Genomic DNA, 18,308 nt, shown 5'->3' on the forward strand with positions numbered 1-18,308 from the left:
GCCACATCCTGTCAGTTACTGTAACATGGGACTTTAATATCTGGTGAATGAAGAGGGGAGAGTTAAATTAACAGTAGCATACCCTTGCAACAGGCTATCCCACGGCAGGTTACAAAATGAGCTGGACTAACATGTACGTGTATAGAAAGATGGCCACAGTACGCTGTCCGAGCAATTTCTAGAACATGGATCGTGTTTCCAATGTATTATAAAGCATAAGCATGCAAATGCTCGGACAGTTAGAGAATATACAAATATCTGGAGGGCTATATGCATGATAAATAGCTTTAGGGAGTGGAACCAGGGATTTTTACTTTTTCTTCTTTTTTTTTTTTTTTGGTACCCATTGAGTTTTTTTTAACCAAGAATATACCACTCTCTAATTTAAAAAAAAAAAAAGACAAAAATGCAGATTTTTAGAAAGCCTCTTTTACCACTCACCCACCTCCAGCCCCTTTGCAACAGCGTGGCTAATTCCGGATGAGAATAGGCCCAAAGCCTTGCTGATCTCAGGATCATGTGGTCCAATTTCTGCATTTCACAGATGGGAGCTGCGCATATATACACTTTCCTCTAAAACTTCAAAGGCCACTAACAGCGCAGAGCTCCTCATGTGTTTGTTTTGAGGAAGCTTAAGATTAGAATGACCAGAAATAGTTCTACTTCCCTTTTCCTAGAAACCACAGTTACCTCTTCAGCTGGAACGCGCCCCTCGAGCCTGCGGAAGGCCGGTTGCCCGGGGACGAGAACTGCTTTCTCTGCTACTCCCTCTAAAGAGCAGCTGGTCCTCCAGTTAAAGTCAGGTGGATGCAGACAGGGGAAGTGAGGGGCGAAGTCCGAGCCAACACGTGGACAAGGATTAGATTTCGCATCCTGCCTTGGCACACAGATCTTCGATGCCCCCCACATCTAACCTGCGTTTCCATCCTCTGGGGAGGCATGAGGTCAAGAGACAGAGCTCTTAGCTACACTGGCCTACCCCGCCCAAGACCACCTTGCTAGAGAACCTGCCGCTCCTCCTTCTATAAACCTTCTCCAGCCTTCTTGCGGCCCACTCGAGAGCCCTCCTGCTGGGGTCCTGGGGTCCCTGTGAAGGCCCAGGAAGCCCACAGTCACTGGAGACAAGGAGGTGTGGTCCTAACTCAACTCAGAAATGCACATGGGACCTGTGTTATCTATTAGAATAAATAATCCTTAAGTAGCCCCAACATTTCCCAAAGGACATTCCAAGAAATGCCAGCCAGTGAGCTACTGCGGGGAAGAGTAAGCAATGTGTGGTGAAGTTAGGGAAATCCCTCGCTTGCAACCCTCTTTTGGGAGCTTCTGTCTGTCTCATCAGCCCATTCCATGTTCCAAGATAATCACGCAATAGCCAAACCTGGTTAACTTGACTCAAACCAGCTGTTGACCAGAGAAAAACCTTTTGAGATCCCAGTTCGGAAAACAGCCCTAGACCGTGAGGTTGGGTTCAACAGAGATGCCCAGGGGCGGCTGTGAGTTTCCAGGGAGGACCCCCCCGGCCCCCGACCCCGAAGGGTGGGCTTCCCGATCCAGCGCAGACCCCCAACGCCCAGCACCATGGGGGGAAAGCCCCAACCCACCGCAGCCTCTGAGGCCGGTTTCCGAGGAAAAGGTCTAACCACTGGGAGAGGCGAGAGGGGGACAGAAAGGCGGGGGCTGGTGCAGGATGCTCCCCAGCGGGGGACTCACCATTGGTGGCCGTGTTGACATAGTAACGGCGGCCCTGAGGAGACAGGTAGCTCTGCCAGCCAGGTGGAAGGACAACAATCTGGCTTTCCTCTCCGAGAGGAGGGGGGACCATTCCAGGCTTCTGCGGAAGAGGAGAGAAAAGGTCACGCATGCCGGGCATTTCGGTGACTGGGTTGCAATCAGTTTGGGACCAGGCAGTCGGAAGCAGCTGAAGTCACTTTGGAAGAGCCGATGCTGGGGACGCGGTTGGGGGTGCAGGGACGGGAGGTGGCCCACTGGCCTCCCTGGGGGGAGGAGGTCACAGGCCACACACGTGGGATTTGGGGGCTTGCCCGAGCGTGAGGTGTGAGGAGCGCTTGCTGTTTCAGAGCCACCACGGAAGGGACGGCTTCCCACAGAGGACAGTCAGCAGAGCTGGGCCTTCTCCCCGGCAGCCCCCTGTCCTCTGAGCACGCCCACTGTGGAATCCAAAGCCTGGACCCCCAGGACCCCCACGTACAGCAGCGGGCGAGGCCCAGGGCCTGCTGTGCGAACCTACCAGAAGTTAATTAACCCAAGTCTCAGCAGAGCAAGATCTGAAGCCTTCTATAACCACGCCGAGAACGGATGAAGGGCTGGCGGGGGGCGCTTTTCTGGTCCACTGTCCAAATCTCTCTGGGGGATCTGGAGAGAACCAGGACCCACGCCCAAACCACAGCTCCCTTTCCATCATGTGTACTTTGTGCACTTATGTGTGGTTTAATCTTTTTTTCCTTAAAGATTTTTATTTATTTATTTGAGAGAGAGAGCATGAGAGAAAAGAGAGAGAGCACAAGCAGGGGGAAGGACAGAGGGAGACGCAGACTTCCAGCTGAGCAAGGAGCCCGACGCGGGACTCGATTCCAGGACCTGAGCCGAAGGCAGACGCTTAACCGACTGAGCCACCCAGGCGCCCTGGTTTAATCTTTTGACCATCAAGAGCAGTCCTCTTCTTAAAAAATACAAATAAGAGAAAAATATATATGTGTGTGTAAGGGAGAGAAAGCAGGTGAACCCACAGAGCCTACAAGAGAGGTGACTTCCGGCGGTGGCATGAGGCGCAAATTTTCTCCTCTCCCTTTTACTTATCTCTTGCATCTAAATGTCCCTCAAACAACAAAAATAAGTGGTGAGCTAAAGAACATTTAAAAATAAGGAAAGAGGGTCCAAATTAGCCCACACAATGGCTGTACCTTCTGAAGATAGCTAAGTGGATTCAACCACACAGGGAGAGGGGCCGTGAATTTCTCAGCAAAGCTGGACTCAGTTCAGATGTATTAAAAACTACTCCGCTCCTAGGGGCACCTGGGTGGCTCAGTCGTTAAGCGTCTGCCTTCGGCTCAGGTCATGGTCCCAGGGTCCTGGGATCGAGCCCTACATCGGGCTCCCTGCTCCGCGGGAAGCCTGCTTCTCCCTCTCCCACTCCCCCTGCTTGTGTTCCCTCTCTCGCTGTCTCTCTGTCAAAAAATAAATAAAATCTTAAAAACAAAAACAAAAACAAAAAACAATACTCCGCTCCGGAATGTCCCTGGCAGCTCTCCGCCATGCCCACCAGGGAAGTTTTGGTCACTAATGACGGCTACTTAGGAAAAATAGCTAACAGATCCAAAGCAAGCAGTACGGACATGAGGTTCCCTGCCCGCCCTGCTCTCCTATTGTCTGAAGGTTGCAAAACTAGCTACTTCTGCCTGTGGCACGCCCTCACCAGGGACCGGGTCCATCCTAGATGGTCCTGGGACCCTGAGTAACCACGGCCTCCCCGTGGCCACCATGGTTAAAAGCTGTCAACCCGCAGTGCCTCGGATTCAGTATGGAAGGTGTTGTTTTGTTTTGTTTTGTTTTTTAAGATTTTATTTATTTGGCAGAGAGAGAGAGAGACAGAGAGAGCGCACAAGCAGAGGGAGAAGGAGAAGCACATTTCCCACTGGGCAGGGAGCCCAACGCGGGGCTCGATCCCAGGACCCCAGGATCATGACCTGAGCCCGAAGGCAGACACTTAACCCATGAGCCACCCAGGCGCCCCTGGGAGGAGGTTTTTAAACTACCAGGCGCCAAGCACCAGCCAGGAGATCTCAACAGAACACGTCCACTGAGCGTGTTTACTTGGGCCTCCAGACACCAGCTCTGGCCTCTCCCGGATTGCAAGGTGGTCCAAATACACGCACACAGAATCTCGGGATGAGTAGTGGGCGTGTGCATGCCACGCACACGTGTATAAAATATCCCACACAGGAGATGTGCATCTTGGCTGAGTGGGGCTGGGGGGGTCACACAGGAATAGGGAGGTGAGGAGGCTTAACTTAAGAGAGAAATATTCTAGAACCAGAGGGTACGATGCCAGGCTGCTTCTGCTAGTCTTCGAGGATCCAAGATGGGAAGGCTGTGTTGGTGTTTCTCCCAGCAGCCTGGGAGGGAATGGGAAATTGTTAAAGGTATTAAGCAAGGACCAGAGACAGACATGGCCAGAAATAGGGTAGAGGAGAGAGGGACCCAGAAGCACCGTGGAAACAGTCCTCCAGCCTGGGCCTCAATCCTGACTCAGCCGCTGAGCAGCCGCATGATAGGAAAGTGACTCAGCCACTGCATTTATCTACACGTCTACACAACAGAGGAGGAGGACAGGAGCTCTGTCGTGGAAGGCACCTAGAAGGGTGCGTGTCACCAGGAACGCTCTGTTGACGGAGGGGTCCCAGCAGGAGGGGATGTGTAAGTGCCCAGCGAGACCAAGCTTCACACGGCCTCTGCCCACTGAGAGGTGAAGTTCAGGTGCCCACACCTCAGCCTGCCCCACCACGCCTGTCTCCAAGACTCTGCAACTCAGCAGGCAAGCACACACTTGCTGCGGAGGGCATGCGTTCAGAGGTTGACCAGTTGGCTCTTCGGAGAAGGCTGGGTGGGTGCAAGGAGTAAGCAGGGCTGGTTGGGTGAGTGGGGCAAACTTCCGACCGTCATGCCCCCACCTGGCAGACAGCAAACAAGGCCACCTGCCCCGTCTCCACGGCTGCACGGTGCTTTTTCTCTTGAGAACGACCCTAGGGGACTTATCTGACTCTGTGGGCTCAGAACAAGCTCTGGCTTCCCTTGGAGGACACTGATGACCAAGGAGGCACTATGACCGGCCACCCTGAGGTCTCACCCATCTAGGAAATGCTGGACCCCCCATGCCCGAACCTATAGAAGGTGCCTGTGGGGGAAGCACATTCTGCTACTGAGCCAGGAAGGGCCAAGAGGCGCTGGAATAGAAGGGGTGGAAAGAGGACACCAGGGCCAACTCAGCCTGCTTCCTAATTTGGCCAACGCTGCCAAGGCCGTCCCCACATCCCCCTCCAGCATGACCACAGCTCCCCGCTCTGCCTGTCACCTGACTGTGCTCTGCCCCCATCCCCCCGAGGCCGCCACAGTCCCCTTGCCTTGGCTCTCTCCCAGAAAGAAGCTCCCCCAGTTGGTGGCCTGAAACACATCAGGAGTCAAAAGACGCGGAGACACCTGGGGACGTATCCAAGAGACCTGAAAAGGGCGCTCAAACACCGGTAAAGCCACGTTTGAGTAGCCTTATCCACAATGACCAAAGGGCAGACGGGACCAAGGACAAAACACGGTGCATCCAAAGAAATACCCAGCCGTCGGAAGGAAGGAGGCTCTGCTCCACGCTACCACGTGGATGAGCCCTGAAGCCACGCACGCGATTCCATTTACACGAAATGCCCAGAAGAGGGAAATCCACAGAAACAGAAAGCAGATGAGCGGGGTCACCGGGGGCTGGGGGGGAGGGCAGGACGGGTACAGGGTTTCCTCTTTGGGGTGATAGAAATGTTGCACCATACTACGAATGTATAAATATCACTCGGGATAAATTTTATGTCAGGTGAATTTTACCATTTAAAAAAAAATCGTTTTTAAGCTGTGGAGGGGGCAGAAGTTGGAATCCCCACCTGCAGGCTCTCTCTCATTGAAAAGGCCCAAAGCACCCACACTACCTCATCGCTCATGGTCATGAGGGGGGCTCATGGGAGAGCTGCCCCCCAGCCATCAAGACGATGCAGTGTGACTAACGACCCAGTAATTATGATCTCTGTCAAACTTACTCTTCTAATTTGTTCCCTTCAAGTTAAATCCTTCCCTTCCCTAGTCCCGTGGCTTCTCCCCTTCCATTTTGGCAGCCCCTTCCCATGGGAAGAGGAACGAGAAGCAGAGGTGACAGGGGCCCAGAGATGGGGGCCCTACCTACAATGAACAAGATCCGAGCGAGTGGGAGTGAGCGGAGAGAGTAAAGGCAGTTTTCTCCAACTCAGAAATTCTTTTCTTTTTTTTGAAGATTTTATTTATTTATTTGAAAGAGAGAATGAGATCTAGAGAGAGAGCATGAGACGGGGGAGAGTCAGAGGGAGAAGCAGACTCCCTGCTGAGCAGGAAGCCCGATGAGGGACTCTATCCCGGGACTCCAGGATCATAACCTGAGCCGAAGGCAGTCGCTTAACCAACTGAGCCACCCAGGCGCCCCAACTCAGAAATTCTTAACCTGATGCATATCACGGCTTTGTGGGAATCCTAAAACACTGCGTCTTCATCCAGATGGGCCATCGCCCTGAGCACAGGGCTGGATTTCGGCCTCCCTCGGGTCCCCTTGTTCAGTCAACAACCTGCTCAACTGTTCACGGAGACCCATCCTCTGAGAATCTGAAGGTAACTATGGATCTCCTGCCCTCCAAAACGGAGTCATTTGTGCATGTACACCCTCACCCTATTTCCTACAGAGTATCAGGAGGCTTCTAGACGACTCAGAGCCCTAAACTAGCCAGTAATCAGGAAACATACGCGCTCAGATCCCATTTGCGTCCATCGATGATGACTTTTATCATGCACCAAATGTTGATAGTGCTCCAAGGACCCGGCCAGATGCTTTATACACTTATCTCTAGTTTTGACAATTTAAACCTGCCATGTTCCCATTTTAAAGAATGAGGAATCTGAGACTCAGAGAATGTAATAACTCGTCCAACGCTGCACAGCTAAACAAATGATTAGCCCAAGCTTTGAAATACTACCTTGTCCTAGAGACTTCTGTCCAGTTACCTACATCCAGGCTACCCTCCTTGTCCATCTCTCCCCAGCTGGCCAGGGGAGGCTCTACGTCTTCACCTAGACCACCTGATACCCCAGCTCCCACCAAGGAGGGTGACAACTCAGGCCTGCTTCTCCTGCCTGTCTCACAGTCTCCAAATGAGCATATGCCTTCCTGGGAGATGAGCAGAAATACCACCACCCACACCCAAGCAGTCACGTTCCCGGCTGCAGGCTAACTTCCTTGTCTCCTTATTTAAAACAGCACCACCAAAGAAATTTTCCTCTTATTGATGGCTAATGGTCCTCCCCGGGGAAGAAAAAAGAGCAGGCAAGCACAGGAAAGTCACCCAGAGATTGAAAACAAAATCCCCCTTCCCGCTTATAGCAGTGTTTCTCAAAGTGCGGTCCCTGGAAACCGCCCCGCCCCCTCGGTCCCCTGGGATGTGCGTTAAAAATGCAGATTCCAGAGCCCCACTCCAAACGCCAGGTCAACCTGGAGCCTGCGAAGCAGCCTTTCAACATGCATCCTAGGGGAGCCTCATGCCCACTGAACTCAGAACAGGCTGGTGTGCAGCTTTGGAGAAAACACTCGAGAGAAAACGTGCTTCTGAAATCAAAACTGGGAACATAAAATTTTAATAAGCACAATTTATAGAAAGACAGTGCTTAGCTGCATGGCCACTTATTTATTAAGGAAAAGGTGGCCATCCCCAAGCCCTTCAGAGGAGACTTCTTCTAAGAGGGATTCCATCTGGTCTCTGCAGAGTCGCCAGGCACTGCCAAGCCCCACACCCAGCCCCCCACCGGCCCCCGCCCCTCGTCAAGTTCAGCTGGGGACTCCTTCCCCCTCAGGAGGCTTCTGGGAACACCTGAGCCTCACCTTCTGCAGATGGGAGCCAACAGTACTTGACACGGTCACGGGCGGTCATCAAATGCTTTGGCAGCCAGATCAGCCGGTTTTAAGGTCCCCCCATTCTGCGTCTTCTCACACCCCAAGCCCAGAAGCAATAGGAGCTCCAGAGAAAGGCATAGCCACGGGGCCCCACACCCCCACCCCCCCCCCCCCCCACACCCAGATCTATATATAACATCTCTGAAGTTGTCAGCCTAACGAGCCACTTTCTGGCAGACCCGTTGCCATGGCAATTACTGCTAATGAGCACTGCTTGAAGGCTCCTCCACAAAGAACTCTCCAGCAAGTTCTCTCTTCCCAAACGCACAGCCAGCCAGGACACCCGGAAGCAGCCAGGCCTTGGCCAGGTGTGCCTGGGAAGCACCAGTCCCCGGGAACGGCTTTGATACTGGTGCGCCCTGAGCAGTCCAGGACCCCGGGGGCCAGGGCTGGCCTCGCTGTCCCTCAACGGGGGCTGCAAACGAGCCACCCGGATGCGCCGGGGACTGGAGAGTCACGTCCACGCCACACCTTGCTGCGGGACACCTGTTCGGGGTGGAGAGACCCGACACAAAGCTGGGAACGGCTACCAAAGGCAAGGTCATCTCCCCTGGCCATGGGTGTTAAGACACAAAGCAGGAAGCAGCTCCCACGGTGATGCCGCCAGCCTCAGGATCTGCACCTCTAAGAGTATGGGACACCTTCCCTCTGTCTCACAGGTGAGAAAGTCCCCGTCTCTCCAGCTCTGGCAGCCTTTCTATCCAGTCTGAGAGCGACTCACAGAGGAGAGAGCTGGGGAGGAAGTAAGGGACCCCGGCGACGGCTCAGTGCACCCTGGGAAGTGAAGTCCTCACGGGTAGTTTTCTAGGCTGGCAGGGAAAGATCTGGAGACCTGGCCGGTGAGAGGAAAAGGGGGAAAGACCACACAACAGAGAAACAGGCTGTAAGGTTCAGGAAGACGTGGCCACGTCCATGCTGTCCCTAGCATTAGTCTCGGCCCAGTGCCCAGAACACTGGCTGGAGGGACAGAGGAAATGAGGGACCAATGGAAACTTGGAATCGTTAGAAACTAGCTCCAAAGAGATGTGAGGTTTTCACCAAACAAGTAGACAGAATGACAATCCAAGCGACGTGTGCCCTACCTGTAACGAATCCCAGCTCTTTTTTTTTTTTTTTTTTTCCGAATCCCAGCTCTTAATGGATCCCAATGAATGGACTCTTCGACCTTGCGTACAGGGAGGTGGGGCAAGACAAGATAACATAGTTTCCTTCACTGCAGAAAATAAATCGGGGAACAGTATCCAGAAGCCTCCAGGGAGGCACAAACTTCTAACCATGACCTCATATGGTATCCAGACGGAAAATTCCAGAAAAGTGTTCAGCAACCTCAATAGAAGGTAGGAAAATAGAGCATCTATGATACAACAGCAAAAAAATCATAAGGATAGGACAAACTAATGCAAACAAGGCAAGTGGCCTGGAAAAAGGAAACACATACTATAAAAAGGGGAAAGGAAATTAACAAAATTGTAGGGAAACTTAGGAGGCAGCGACAGAGGAAGTCCACGTGGGCTGCAATACAATGTGGAATTAGTCTTGCAAAAAGGAAAAAAAATAAAAAGGAAAGCATTAGTTACGTACAAAGCCAATGTAAGAATTTTTCCTGGAATGCAAAGGAAATGCACAAAAAAATGAAAACAGAGGTCCAGAAAAACAAGGCAAGATACAGATGCTAGGTGCTCCTGAAGAAGAGAAAAGAAATGATAAACCATGGTTGATACGGCGGGGGGGCGGGGGAGAGGGACTTTCCTCAGCTAAAAGGAGACACGTATGTGCAGCATGGCTGGTCCCACATTGCTGCACGCAAAATGGATTTTGTAAGCCCACGGCAGGCACACCGTGAATGATGTAAATACATCATCCCGTAACGGTCTGCGTAGGAGAAGGGTGTCCCCAATAAATGAGCAAAAAAATAAATAAAGTTGGTCACAGGCTTCTCTGTAACTGCATTTCAAAAGGTACTTCTGGACTGTCCTATGGGAAATGCCGAGACCCTGCTACGTGTCCGAGCGGTCTTCCATGGAAATACGTTCCTCGGGGCGCCTGGGTGGCTCAGTCGGTTGAGCGGTCTGCCTTTGGCTCAGGTCGTGGTCCCAGGGGTCCTGGGATTGAGTCCCACATCGGGCTCCCTGCTCGGCCGGGAGTCTGCTTCTCCCTCTCCCTCTACTTGTGCTCTCTTTCTCAAAAAAAAAAAATGGATAAAATCAAGGAAGGAGGGAGGGAGGGAGGGAGGAAGGAAGGAAGGAAGGAAGGAAGGAAGGAAGGAAGGAAGACGTTTCTCTATGGACAGTGGTTCAGGGAATATAGGTCCGCAGACAGTGGGTCCAGGGACTTGTGTGTCCTCCTCAGAAGTGCTTTAGAAGATGCACCACAGCTGCGGGAGAGATGATGAGAAATAAAGGTGAAGAATTAAGGTAAAAAGGTACCAGGCTGACCACCGAAAGCAGCTTTAAAAATGTGCAAATCATCGTCATCAATCTACAGAGTCTGTGTACATATCGCTACTCTCCATAAACATACGGTATGAAACAAGGAAAGAGCTTGGATCACAAATTCCGAATACTACTAGAAAAGATCAAGATGTAGAACAAAGTAGAGCATGGGCACCTAAGGGAAATGAAATCAGAACGCCTCTCTTCCTACCCCAACAAGGGGCTGTCCCTCCTTCCTCTCCGTCCAGATGGCCTCGCCAATTTGCTCCCAACCTCCGGCATTGAGTATCTGCTCTCACCGCTTTCCTGGGTAATGACAGGTTTCCAGCCAGAGGGGCCGTGACAGAAGGGAAGGGTCCTTGGGGACCACAGACCTTTCTTGGATCCAGGGGTTCTGTGAGTCTGATCTCCAGCCACGTTTCATGGACCCCATGGGCAGTCGGCTTCCACAGGGAGTCCTGACCCGAGCATCTCTGCATCCCTTGGGCCACTCTGGTTGGACCCTTGCATGAAGAGGGGGTCAGGCACGTAAGGCCCACCTCCAGCTTTTACCAACAAGAAGCCAGAGAGGGCCAGGCGGGATGCTTTTCTTCCTTTCCACTCCTCCAAGGGCAAGATTTCTCAGGAAATGGGACCGACTCATGAGAGGTTTTGCCAGAACTCCTCACGTGTGTATTCAAACTGCTCTTAGTAGAAACCCCTTTTGGCATGGCTTCTCTGAGTCCCTTAAAGGAACTTTCCAAAGCGGGCTTTAATCACTTAAATGCAAACGTCCCCAGGACTATTGCAAACCCAATACAACCCACGTGTCCTCGGGCCTCCCGCTCAGGGTGAATGGCTGGAAGGGGTCATGCTTGCAGCAATAATCCACATCCTAGTGGCTGGCATCTGTCACTCACTCATGCCAGACCTCGGCCCCCATGACAAGTCCTCATGGATCATACCGACAAGTCCCCAGAGGGTGACTCACCCGGGGTCCCCAGCTCCAGCCCCCGGGGAGCGTCTGCCACATTCACGCTTGCCGGCATCAGCTACCTTCCCCGACACCCCCATCGCCCCCCATCACTGTCCTCCATCCACAAAACTGCTAGAGGAAGCTTTACACCTGGCAGCCACTGGTGGGCATCAATGCTTGGGGGGTTTCTCCCAACAGAGCTGCCAGCCACGTGCCCGCCGCCCAATCCGCTACGAGCACCCACACGTGTCTAGCTCCTGAAGGACTTGGCAAGGGTCCCGGCCACCCTGAAGAGCCATCTATAAGCCCCCAGTGCCTCCCTGGGACCAATCGACTCACTGGGGCCTGTTTTTCAGGACAGGGCAGGGAAGAGGACACAGGACAATAAACTCTTATTTTCTGATCCTAAAAAGGAATGGAGTGATCTGGTTAACCAGGAATTTTGATGAACACAATTACAATGTAGTCTCTGCGAGGGCACAGGAAGTCAACCCGCACAGGGAAACTTGGCTAAGCCGGAAAACACAGGGTCTCCAGTGGGGCGAGGGCGGACAAACAATCTTGCGAACAATACCGCAAAGTGCAAGGATGAGCTGGACGCCCCCACCCCCGCCCCCCGCAACCCCCAACATGTCAGAAGCCATTTCACAGCCCTGACGTGTCTGCGGGTCAAGCAGTGGAGGGCAGGAAGGAATCCATCCTGCAGGAAATGACTTCTATTCGGGCCTTACACACATTCCCACGAGAGCCCTTATTCCACGGACACCAGAGAAAGGCACTTCTATTACTGGTGCACCTGCCGTCCAGATAGAAGACAGAGGGGCTGATGAATAGGGTTCCAAAGGAGACAGTGCACAAAATGAGGACCTCTGGATGTCAGCAGACATCTCCTATGTGAGATGGCTCGTGCTTTTGCTGGTGGCATTCCGCCCAGCAACCCCATACAGCATGACAGGGAACCAAGAGATGCCCACCCTTCAGCGTCTCTTGGGAGAATCTCCGTATTGACCGAACAACACAACTGTGTCGGTCCTGCTCCGTACTGAGGTTTAGGGCAGGTACCCGACGGCCTCATGGCCATGTTCAGGCTCACGTGGGGGAAGGCAGTTCCCACAGGCGCTCTGTAAACATGGAGAACAGCTCTAGGAATAAGATGGGAAGTTGCACCTGCCGCCCCATCTTGGAGCCTAGAGGGGCTTGAGAAACCCCAAAGAGAGCCTGTTACTTTGGTCCTACCTCTAAGATCTGTCCGGCCCTGATGTTTCAAAGTTATAAAGGGCAAGGTGGTGAGCTCCTCGCAGGCTGTCTGGGCTTCTGGCCTCTGAGCAGGAAAACCTGAATGAGTCTGCTCACCAGCTCGTGATTAACTGAGACATTTTATTCAAACTCTCCACTTTGAGGAATGTTGGCTCCTTTCCTCCTACCCTTTCTCCGGCAGATAAAAATAGCGTGGGCCATTCTGATATCGTACCTCCAACCTCGGGACGCCAGAAGCATCGGCAGAAAGCACACAGGCCTAGGCACAAGGAGAATGTGTTCCCAGACAGCGAGCTGTAACTCATGCAGTTCCCTGGGCCTCTTGGGGCCTCTGTCTCCTCATCTGTAAAACCAGGGGCTGCCAGCCCTCCGACACCGGAGTTCTATGACCTGGGGAACATGTCACGTAACAGGGCCCCAAACCACCACAAGGGACATTTCACGCTTGCAAAAGCAGCTACCCCATAAACACAAGAGGACGGAGCCCTCCGAGCCAGAACAGGAACATTCGTGTCACATTACCTCTCCGGAGCCCCGCTGCATGGTCCAGAGAGTGAAAATTTCCTCAGCCAAACCCAACGTGGAACAGATGGAAAGGATATGCGTCTGAGACCCCAGTGAAGCAAAGCGATTTAACGGAACTTGGAAGTTATTAAAATGTATGCCCCAACCAGGATTCACGAAGTTGTGAGCGTTACCGAAAACCCATACGGGGAGGCTGAACACGGACTTCTCCTCCCCTTGGCCACGAGTCACTGTCCCGGCCTCTTTAGGGCTCCAATGTCCCTATCTGTCAGAAGAAGGAGGTGGGCTAGGGGGTTAGCACTTCCCTCCGTCCTGAAGGATCTCAAAACGCACCCTGGAGGGATGCGTGGGCGGCTCAGTCGTTAAGCGTCTGCCTTCGGCTCAGGTCATGATCCCGGGGTCCTGGGATCGAGCCCCACATCGGACTCTCTGCTCAGCGGGGAGCCTGTTTCTCCCTCTCCCACTCCCCCTGCTTGTGTTCTCTCTCTCGCTGTCTCTCTCTGACAAATAAATAAGATAAAAATTGTAAAAATCTTAAAAAAAAAAACCCTGCACCCTGGGTTTTCTACACTAGTATATATCGGTAAAGATACCGATTACCCTGCCCTAGAAGATGCTTCCGAAGGACATGTGAGGCTCATGCACCAGCAGCATGCTCCTTAGGCAGCTCCTGGTAGGGTGAGGACCCCTCCACATGATTCCTGATCCAATTTCCCTTTGCAGAGGAGAGAGCCGGGGAATAAGCGAATTTTGCCAACACTTGGTATTGGGGGGAGTGGGGAGCAGGGGGTGGAGGGAGCGGGGAGAAGAGAAAATCCTAACGAATCCCCTTTCGTATTAAGGTACAAAGATCCCAGAATGCCTCATGCCAGGGTTTCTAGCACTTTCTCAAGCCCCTGAAGAAAACCCCCTACCCACATTTACCGAGCATTCTGTTCCATTCAGAACAGACCCCGCAAGTTCAGAGGAGACGAACGGAACTGAAAGTCGCTCGCTCAGGTGAGGTCACATGCTTGGAACCCACCACTGCTCTGGGGGCCCCCCCCTGCACAGAGAACGCGCGGGATGTGAGCGGGGAGGGCCGGCCTTGAGCAACCCCCTCATCTCTGCGGGGAGGCCTTGATTTCCTTATCTCGAAAATACAGAAGTCGGACCAGATGGTCTCCTAGGGTTTTCTCTGGTTTCTCTTGCTCTCTTTTCTACGACGCGAGGATTCTGGATGTTGGTCTTAGTCCACCTGCTATGTAAGGACGTGCTGTTTCGTGAGAGGGGAAAAGTCTCATTCAAGTGTAGACACGGGTTCACAGGCAGCAGACTGGGTCCCCTGAACACTGGGCTTCTTCCTCTCAACACGGCGAGTTCCGGGGAGTTCTTCTGCCCTGAATGGCCTATGTCAGCCCCTTCCCTGTCATTCCTAGAGCCACACGCAGTTGAGCTCTATCTGCCCAGCGACCCCGGGCTTCCCGGTGTCTGAAGCTGGAACTCGCCCCACACCCAACACAGGCTTGTTCTTTTTGTTTAAGATTTTATTTATTTATTTGAGAGAGAGAGGGAAAGAGAGCACAAGCAGGGGGAGGACTGAGGCAGAGGGAGAAGCAGGGCTCCCCGCCGAGCAGGGAGCCCGATGCGGGACTCGATCCCAGGACCCCAAGATCATGACCTGAGCCAGAAGGCAGACGCTTCACCACCTGAGCCACCCAGGCGCCCCCCGCAACACAGGCTTGTTCTGAGCCTGCTAGAGATAAGCTGTTCACCACGCACGCACGCCAGGACCTGAACACACACTCCACCTCGGCTCAGGCACAGCATGCCTCCATCTCTGCCAAGAGGCTCCCCTGGGCTCTCACCCTCCTCTGGGTCCAGCTTCTTTGCTGATCCCTTCTTCTCTGTGAACCTCCCTGCTATGGCGCACAGCCAAGGCCAGACCCACCAGAACCCACCAGCGCTCCCCAGTACTCCATCAGAACGTGACTGATCGGTCTGGGTTCTTTACACACCATCTTTCCGCAAGTGTACCAGCCGCTGGGCTGTCCCCTGGGAGCTGGCTAGAAATGCAGAGTCCCAGGCTCCACCCGAGCACCCGGCTCTGTATTTTAAAGGTCCCTGGGCAATTCAGATGCGCTTTAACCTCCGAGAAGCCCTGCTGTGAACTTTCCAGGTGCCCTTGGGTGACGAGCACAGGCTCAGGCCTCCATCAGAAGCCACACCAAAATTACAGATGCTGTCTGACCCCGTGGCCGGGAGACAGCATCCTGGAAGAAGGCTATGTGCAGACACAGACGAGCCTTCCCATACAAACTAGACCCCCCCCTCGGCTGTCCAGAGCCTCCAGAGAGTGGTCACTAGAGTCTTGGCTGATGGGAGGTCCCTCTTTCCAAGAAAGGGGGGGGGGGGGTGGTCTAACTTCCAGAGGCAGGAAGGTGGGCACAATAAGGCTATTCCACCCTTAAGTCTCAAGAGAGCGTCCATGCATGCCCCTTATCACAGCCCACCCCTGCCACCACCAAACTGGACAGAAGCACCCAGCCCAGCCTGGAACCACAGTATAAACATCAGGCTCCCTGGGCAGATCCTCGACTCCCTGGGGGAGCCCCGAACAGGCTTTCCCTTGTAGACGGTCCCAGCTAGAACCGGGCCACACAGACGGCAGGTGGGTAGACAGGTAGAAGCCAAGCTTCAGATTTGGGAGAAGTGAAGGAGGCGAGATGTGGCCGCCAGTCCCCACAAGCCATGCTGCCACCATATGGTCGCACGCCTCCACGGAACTGCTGCCCAGGTAACCGGGGAGCTGCCCCCCGCTCCCTCCACCGACAACCCCTTCTGACATCACATCTCATTCCTCCCCCGTTCTCGATCTCACACAGTCCTCTTTTCTCCCAGCTCTTTATGCTTTACGGGAGCCCCCCTGCCCAGCACACTGGGCTCCCCAGGGCTTCTCAGCTCCCCATCTCAGAGGTCCTCAGAACCGCTTTCTAAAATACCCAAGTTAGTTCAGAAACACGCAGAAAAAGCTGAGCCCATTGGATCGATTCTTACCATCAGACAAGAGCTAGTCTTCCTCACGGGGCTGCCAATAACTCAGAGGAGAGTCCTGGGCCGTGCATGGAGTCCCCAGACCCAGGGCCAGGCCCCTGCCAACTTCCTCTCCATGGCACCCTCTGCGGGAAATGGGGCTGGTGCAAACAACTGTGCTAAGGGTCAGTGCCGGGGACACCCCAGAGGGCGTTCCTGCGGCTTTGCACGCTACTCTTCTTTCACAAAGAACACCCTACATTGCACAGTTCCTTCCAAATCTGCCCCAGGTCCTGTGAGGAAATCAACGACGCATTCTGGACTTCCCAGTTGAGAAGTTTCTGGAGGCTTTTTTTTTTTTCCTTCACTCTCTCTTTTTCCCCTTTCTCAGCTAAAAAAAGTTGGCCGAGGTCACGACACACAATGGCCAAGCTTGTGTCACTGACCAGATGCCTCCCACCCCCAGGCCTGGGGACAAGAGCTCCTTTGTCCACTATATTTTAGGCGGGACTCCCTGGGCCTGCCCAAGCCCTGCTGGGGAATGTTCCGCCAACTTCTTCCCAACCCTAAGTCACGGCTCTGGCCTCGGCCCCAGCCGTGTGAACCCGAGGCCAGATAAAAACCAACCTACAAAGAATGGGGAATGCTCCCCCAGAGAACCATCGTGTTAGACCCATCCAGGGCTGAAAAGCCCCAGAAGGGCAAGACGAGGGTCCCCTGTCTTCACTCTGCCCTCGCTGCCTCCAAATCTGGACAGACAGTGGGTGACCAGGGAGGCGATGCCATGCATCTCAGAGGAAAAGGGCTTGAGGATCACAAAGCTGTTAGTTGCAGGTGGAGAAAGGACTGGACCCTGAGCTCAATATGGCACCCACCAACTAAATGAGTTCAGACAAGAGACTTGGATCCTGCGTGAATGTATCGAATCACTCCACTCAGACAGCTTTTTGGCGCAGCTGAAGGGTTAGCACTTCAAATCCACACATTTCTATGTCTGCTTTCAATGTAAACCTTTGTGATTTTAGGAAATGAGCACTGATATCTTAGTAAATATGGCTTTCCCGAGGGACCGCAAAGTCTCGAGGTCTAGATGGGTTTCCTATAAATAGCATTCTCTCAAATGTATGGATGAACTGTGTATTTATGAAGAGGGTTCAGCGCCAGATCCTTGGGTTGGGCTAGGAAATCAGAACGATCCCTAGGGACAGAGTCAGAGGGCTCTGGAGCCCTTGTGGGTTCACTACTTACTAGCTGTGATACCTAGCATGGGGCCTCGAACCTTCCCCCATGCCAGGGGGAGGCATGTTGCCACTGGCCCTCTGAGTGCACGCCCCCCTCAGCAGACAAGCCCGTGGTTGACATTAGGATGCTGGCTGTGCTGCCTCAGTTTCCCCAAGACTGAACACCAGATGGACCACAGTGAGCCATCTGAGCTGCAAGTGGAGGAAGGAGTGGACCCTGAGCTCAATAAAAGGGAGATGATTGGCAGTGCCTTTCTCAAAAGGTTGTTGGGATGATTAAGAGAAATCCACATAAACACTGAGCATAGAGCAAAGGGGACCAAAGTACCCAGGAAAGGCAGTTGTTTTTGTGGCTGAAAGAGTAGGAGCAGAAGTTTCCCTAGACACACACAAAAAATGGGCAAAGGGCATTTCTCCCAAGAAGATATACAAATGGCCAACGGGCACATGGAAAGGTGCTCCGTATCACTCATCACTAGGGAAAACACATTAAAACCCAAATGAGGAGTCACCTCCCACCCATGAGGATGGCCACTATCAACCAACAAATGAGTAAAACCAGAAAGGTCAGAGAAGAACAGGCATTGGCGAGGATGCGGGCAAAGTGGAGCAGACGACGTGGAAAACAATACGGCGGCTCCTCAAAAAGTTACACACAGAATTACCATAGGTCCAGCAATTCCACTTCTAGGTATACACCCAAGAGAACGGAGAAGTAGGGACTCAGCTATCTGTACTGTTGTACTTCAGCATTCTTCGTGACGGCCAAAGAATTTAGAAACAACCCAAGTGTGTCCATTCATGGATGAGCGGATAAGCAAAATGTGGCGTGTATACAGCGGCATGGTGTTCAACCTTAGAAAGGAAATTCTCACCCAGACTATGGTGCAGATGAACCTAAAGACATTAGGCAAAACAAGATAACCCAGTCATGAAAAGGCAGATATTGTGGGATCCTACTTTAGGAGGGGCCTAGAATAGAATAAATTCAGAGAGACCAAAAAAAAAATAGAATGGCGATTGCCAAGGGCCGGGGGGAGATGGAAGGGAGGTGGAATGTGGTGTTAGTGTTTAATGGAGACAGAGTGAGAGTCTGTTAGCAAGATGACAAAGTCTGGAGGTAGATGGTGATGGTTGCACAA

At 52.9% G+C, this 18,308-nt stretch overlaps 1 protein-coding gene across 5 annotated transcripts in view; it reads right to left on the reverse strand.

Annotated features, from left to right (window-relative positions):
- Positions 1 to 18,308, reverse strand: part of GAS7 (growth arrest specific 7) — a 203,445-nt gene that overhangs the window by 82,852 nt on the left and 102,285 nt on the right. For 4 of the 5 annotated variants that reach the window (XM_021694760.2, XM_021694759.2, XM_021694763.2 and 1 more), the window contains exon 2: positions 1,711 to 1,831. In XM_021694760.2, the coding sequence (XP_021550435.1) occupies positions 1,711 to 1,831 (121 nt within the window). Of the gene's footprint in view, positions 1 to 1,710; positions 1,832 to 15,949; positions 16,061 to 18,308 lie in introns of those variants that run through there. The other variant, XM_021694761.2, reaches the window with a different exon arrangement.

Source organism: Neomonachus schauinslandi, chromosome 15, assembly GCF_002201575.2.
Source record: "Neomonachus schauinslandi chromosome 15, ASM220157v2, whole genome shotgun sequence".
In the NCBI taxonomy this organism is placed as follows: domain Eukaryota; kingdom Metazoa; phylum Chordata; class Mammalia; order Carnivora; family Phocidae; genus Neomonachus; species Neomonachus schauinslandi.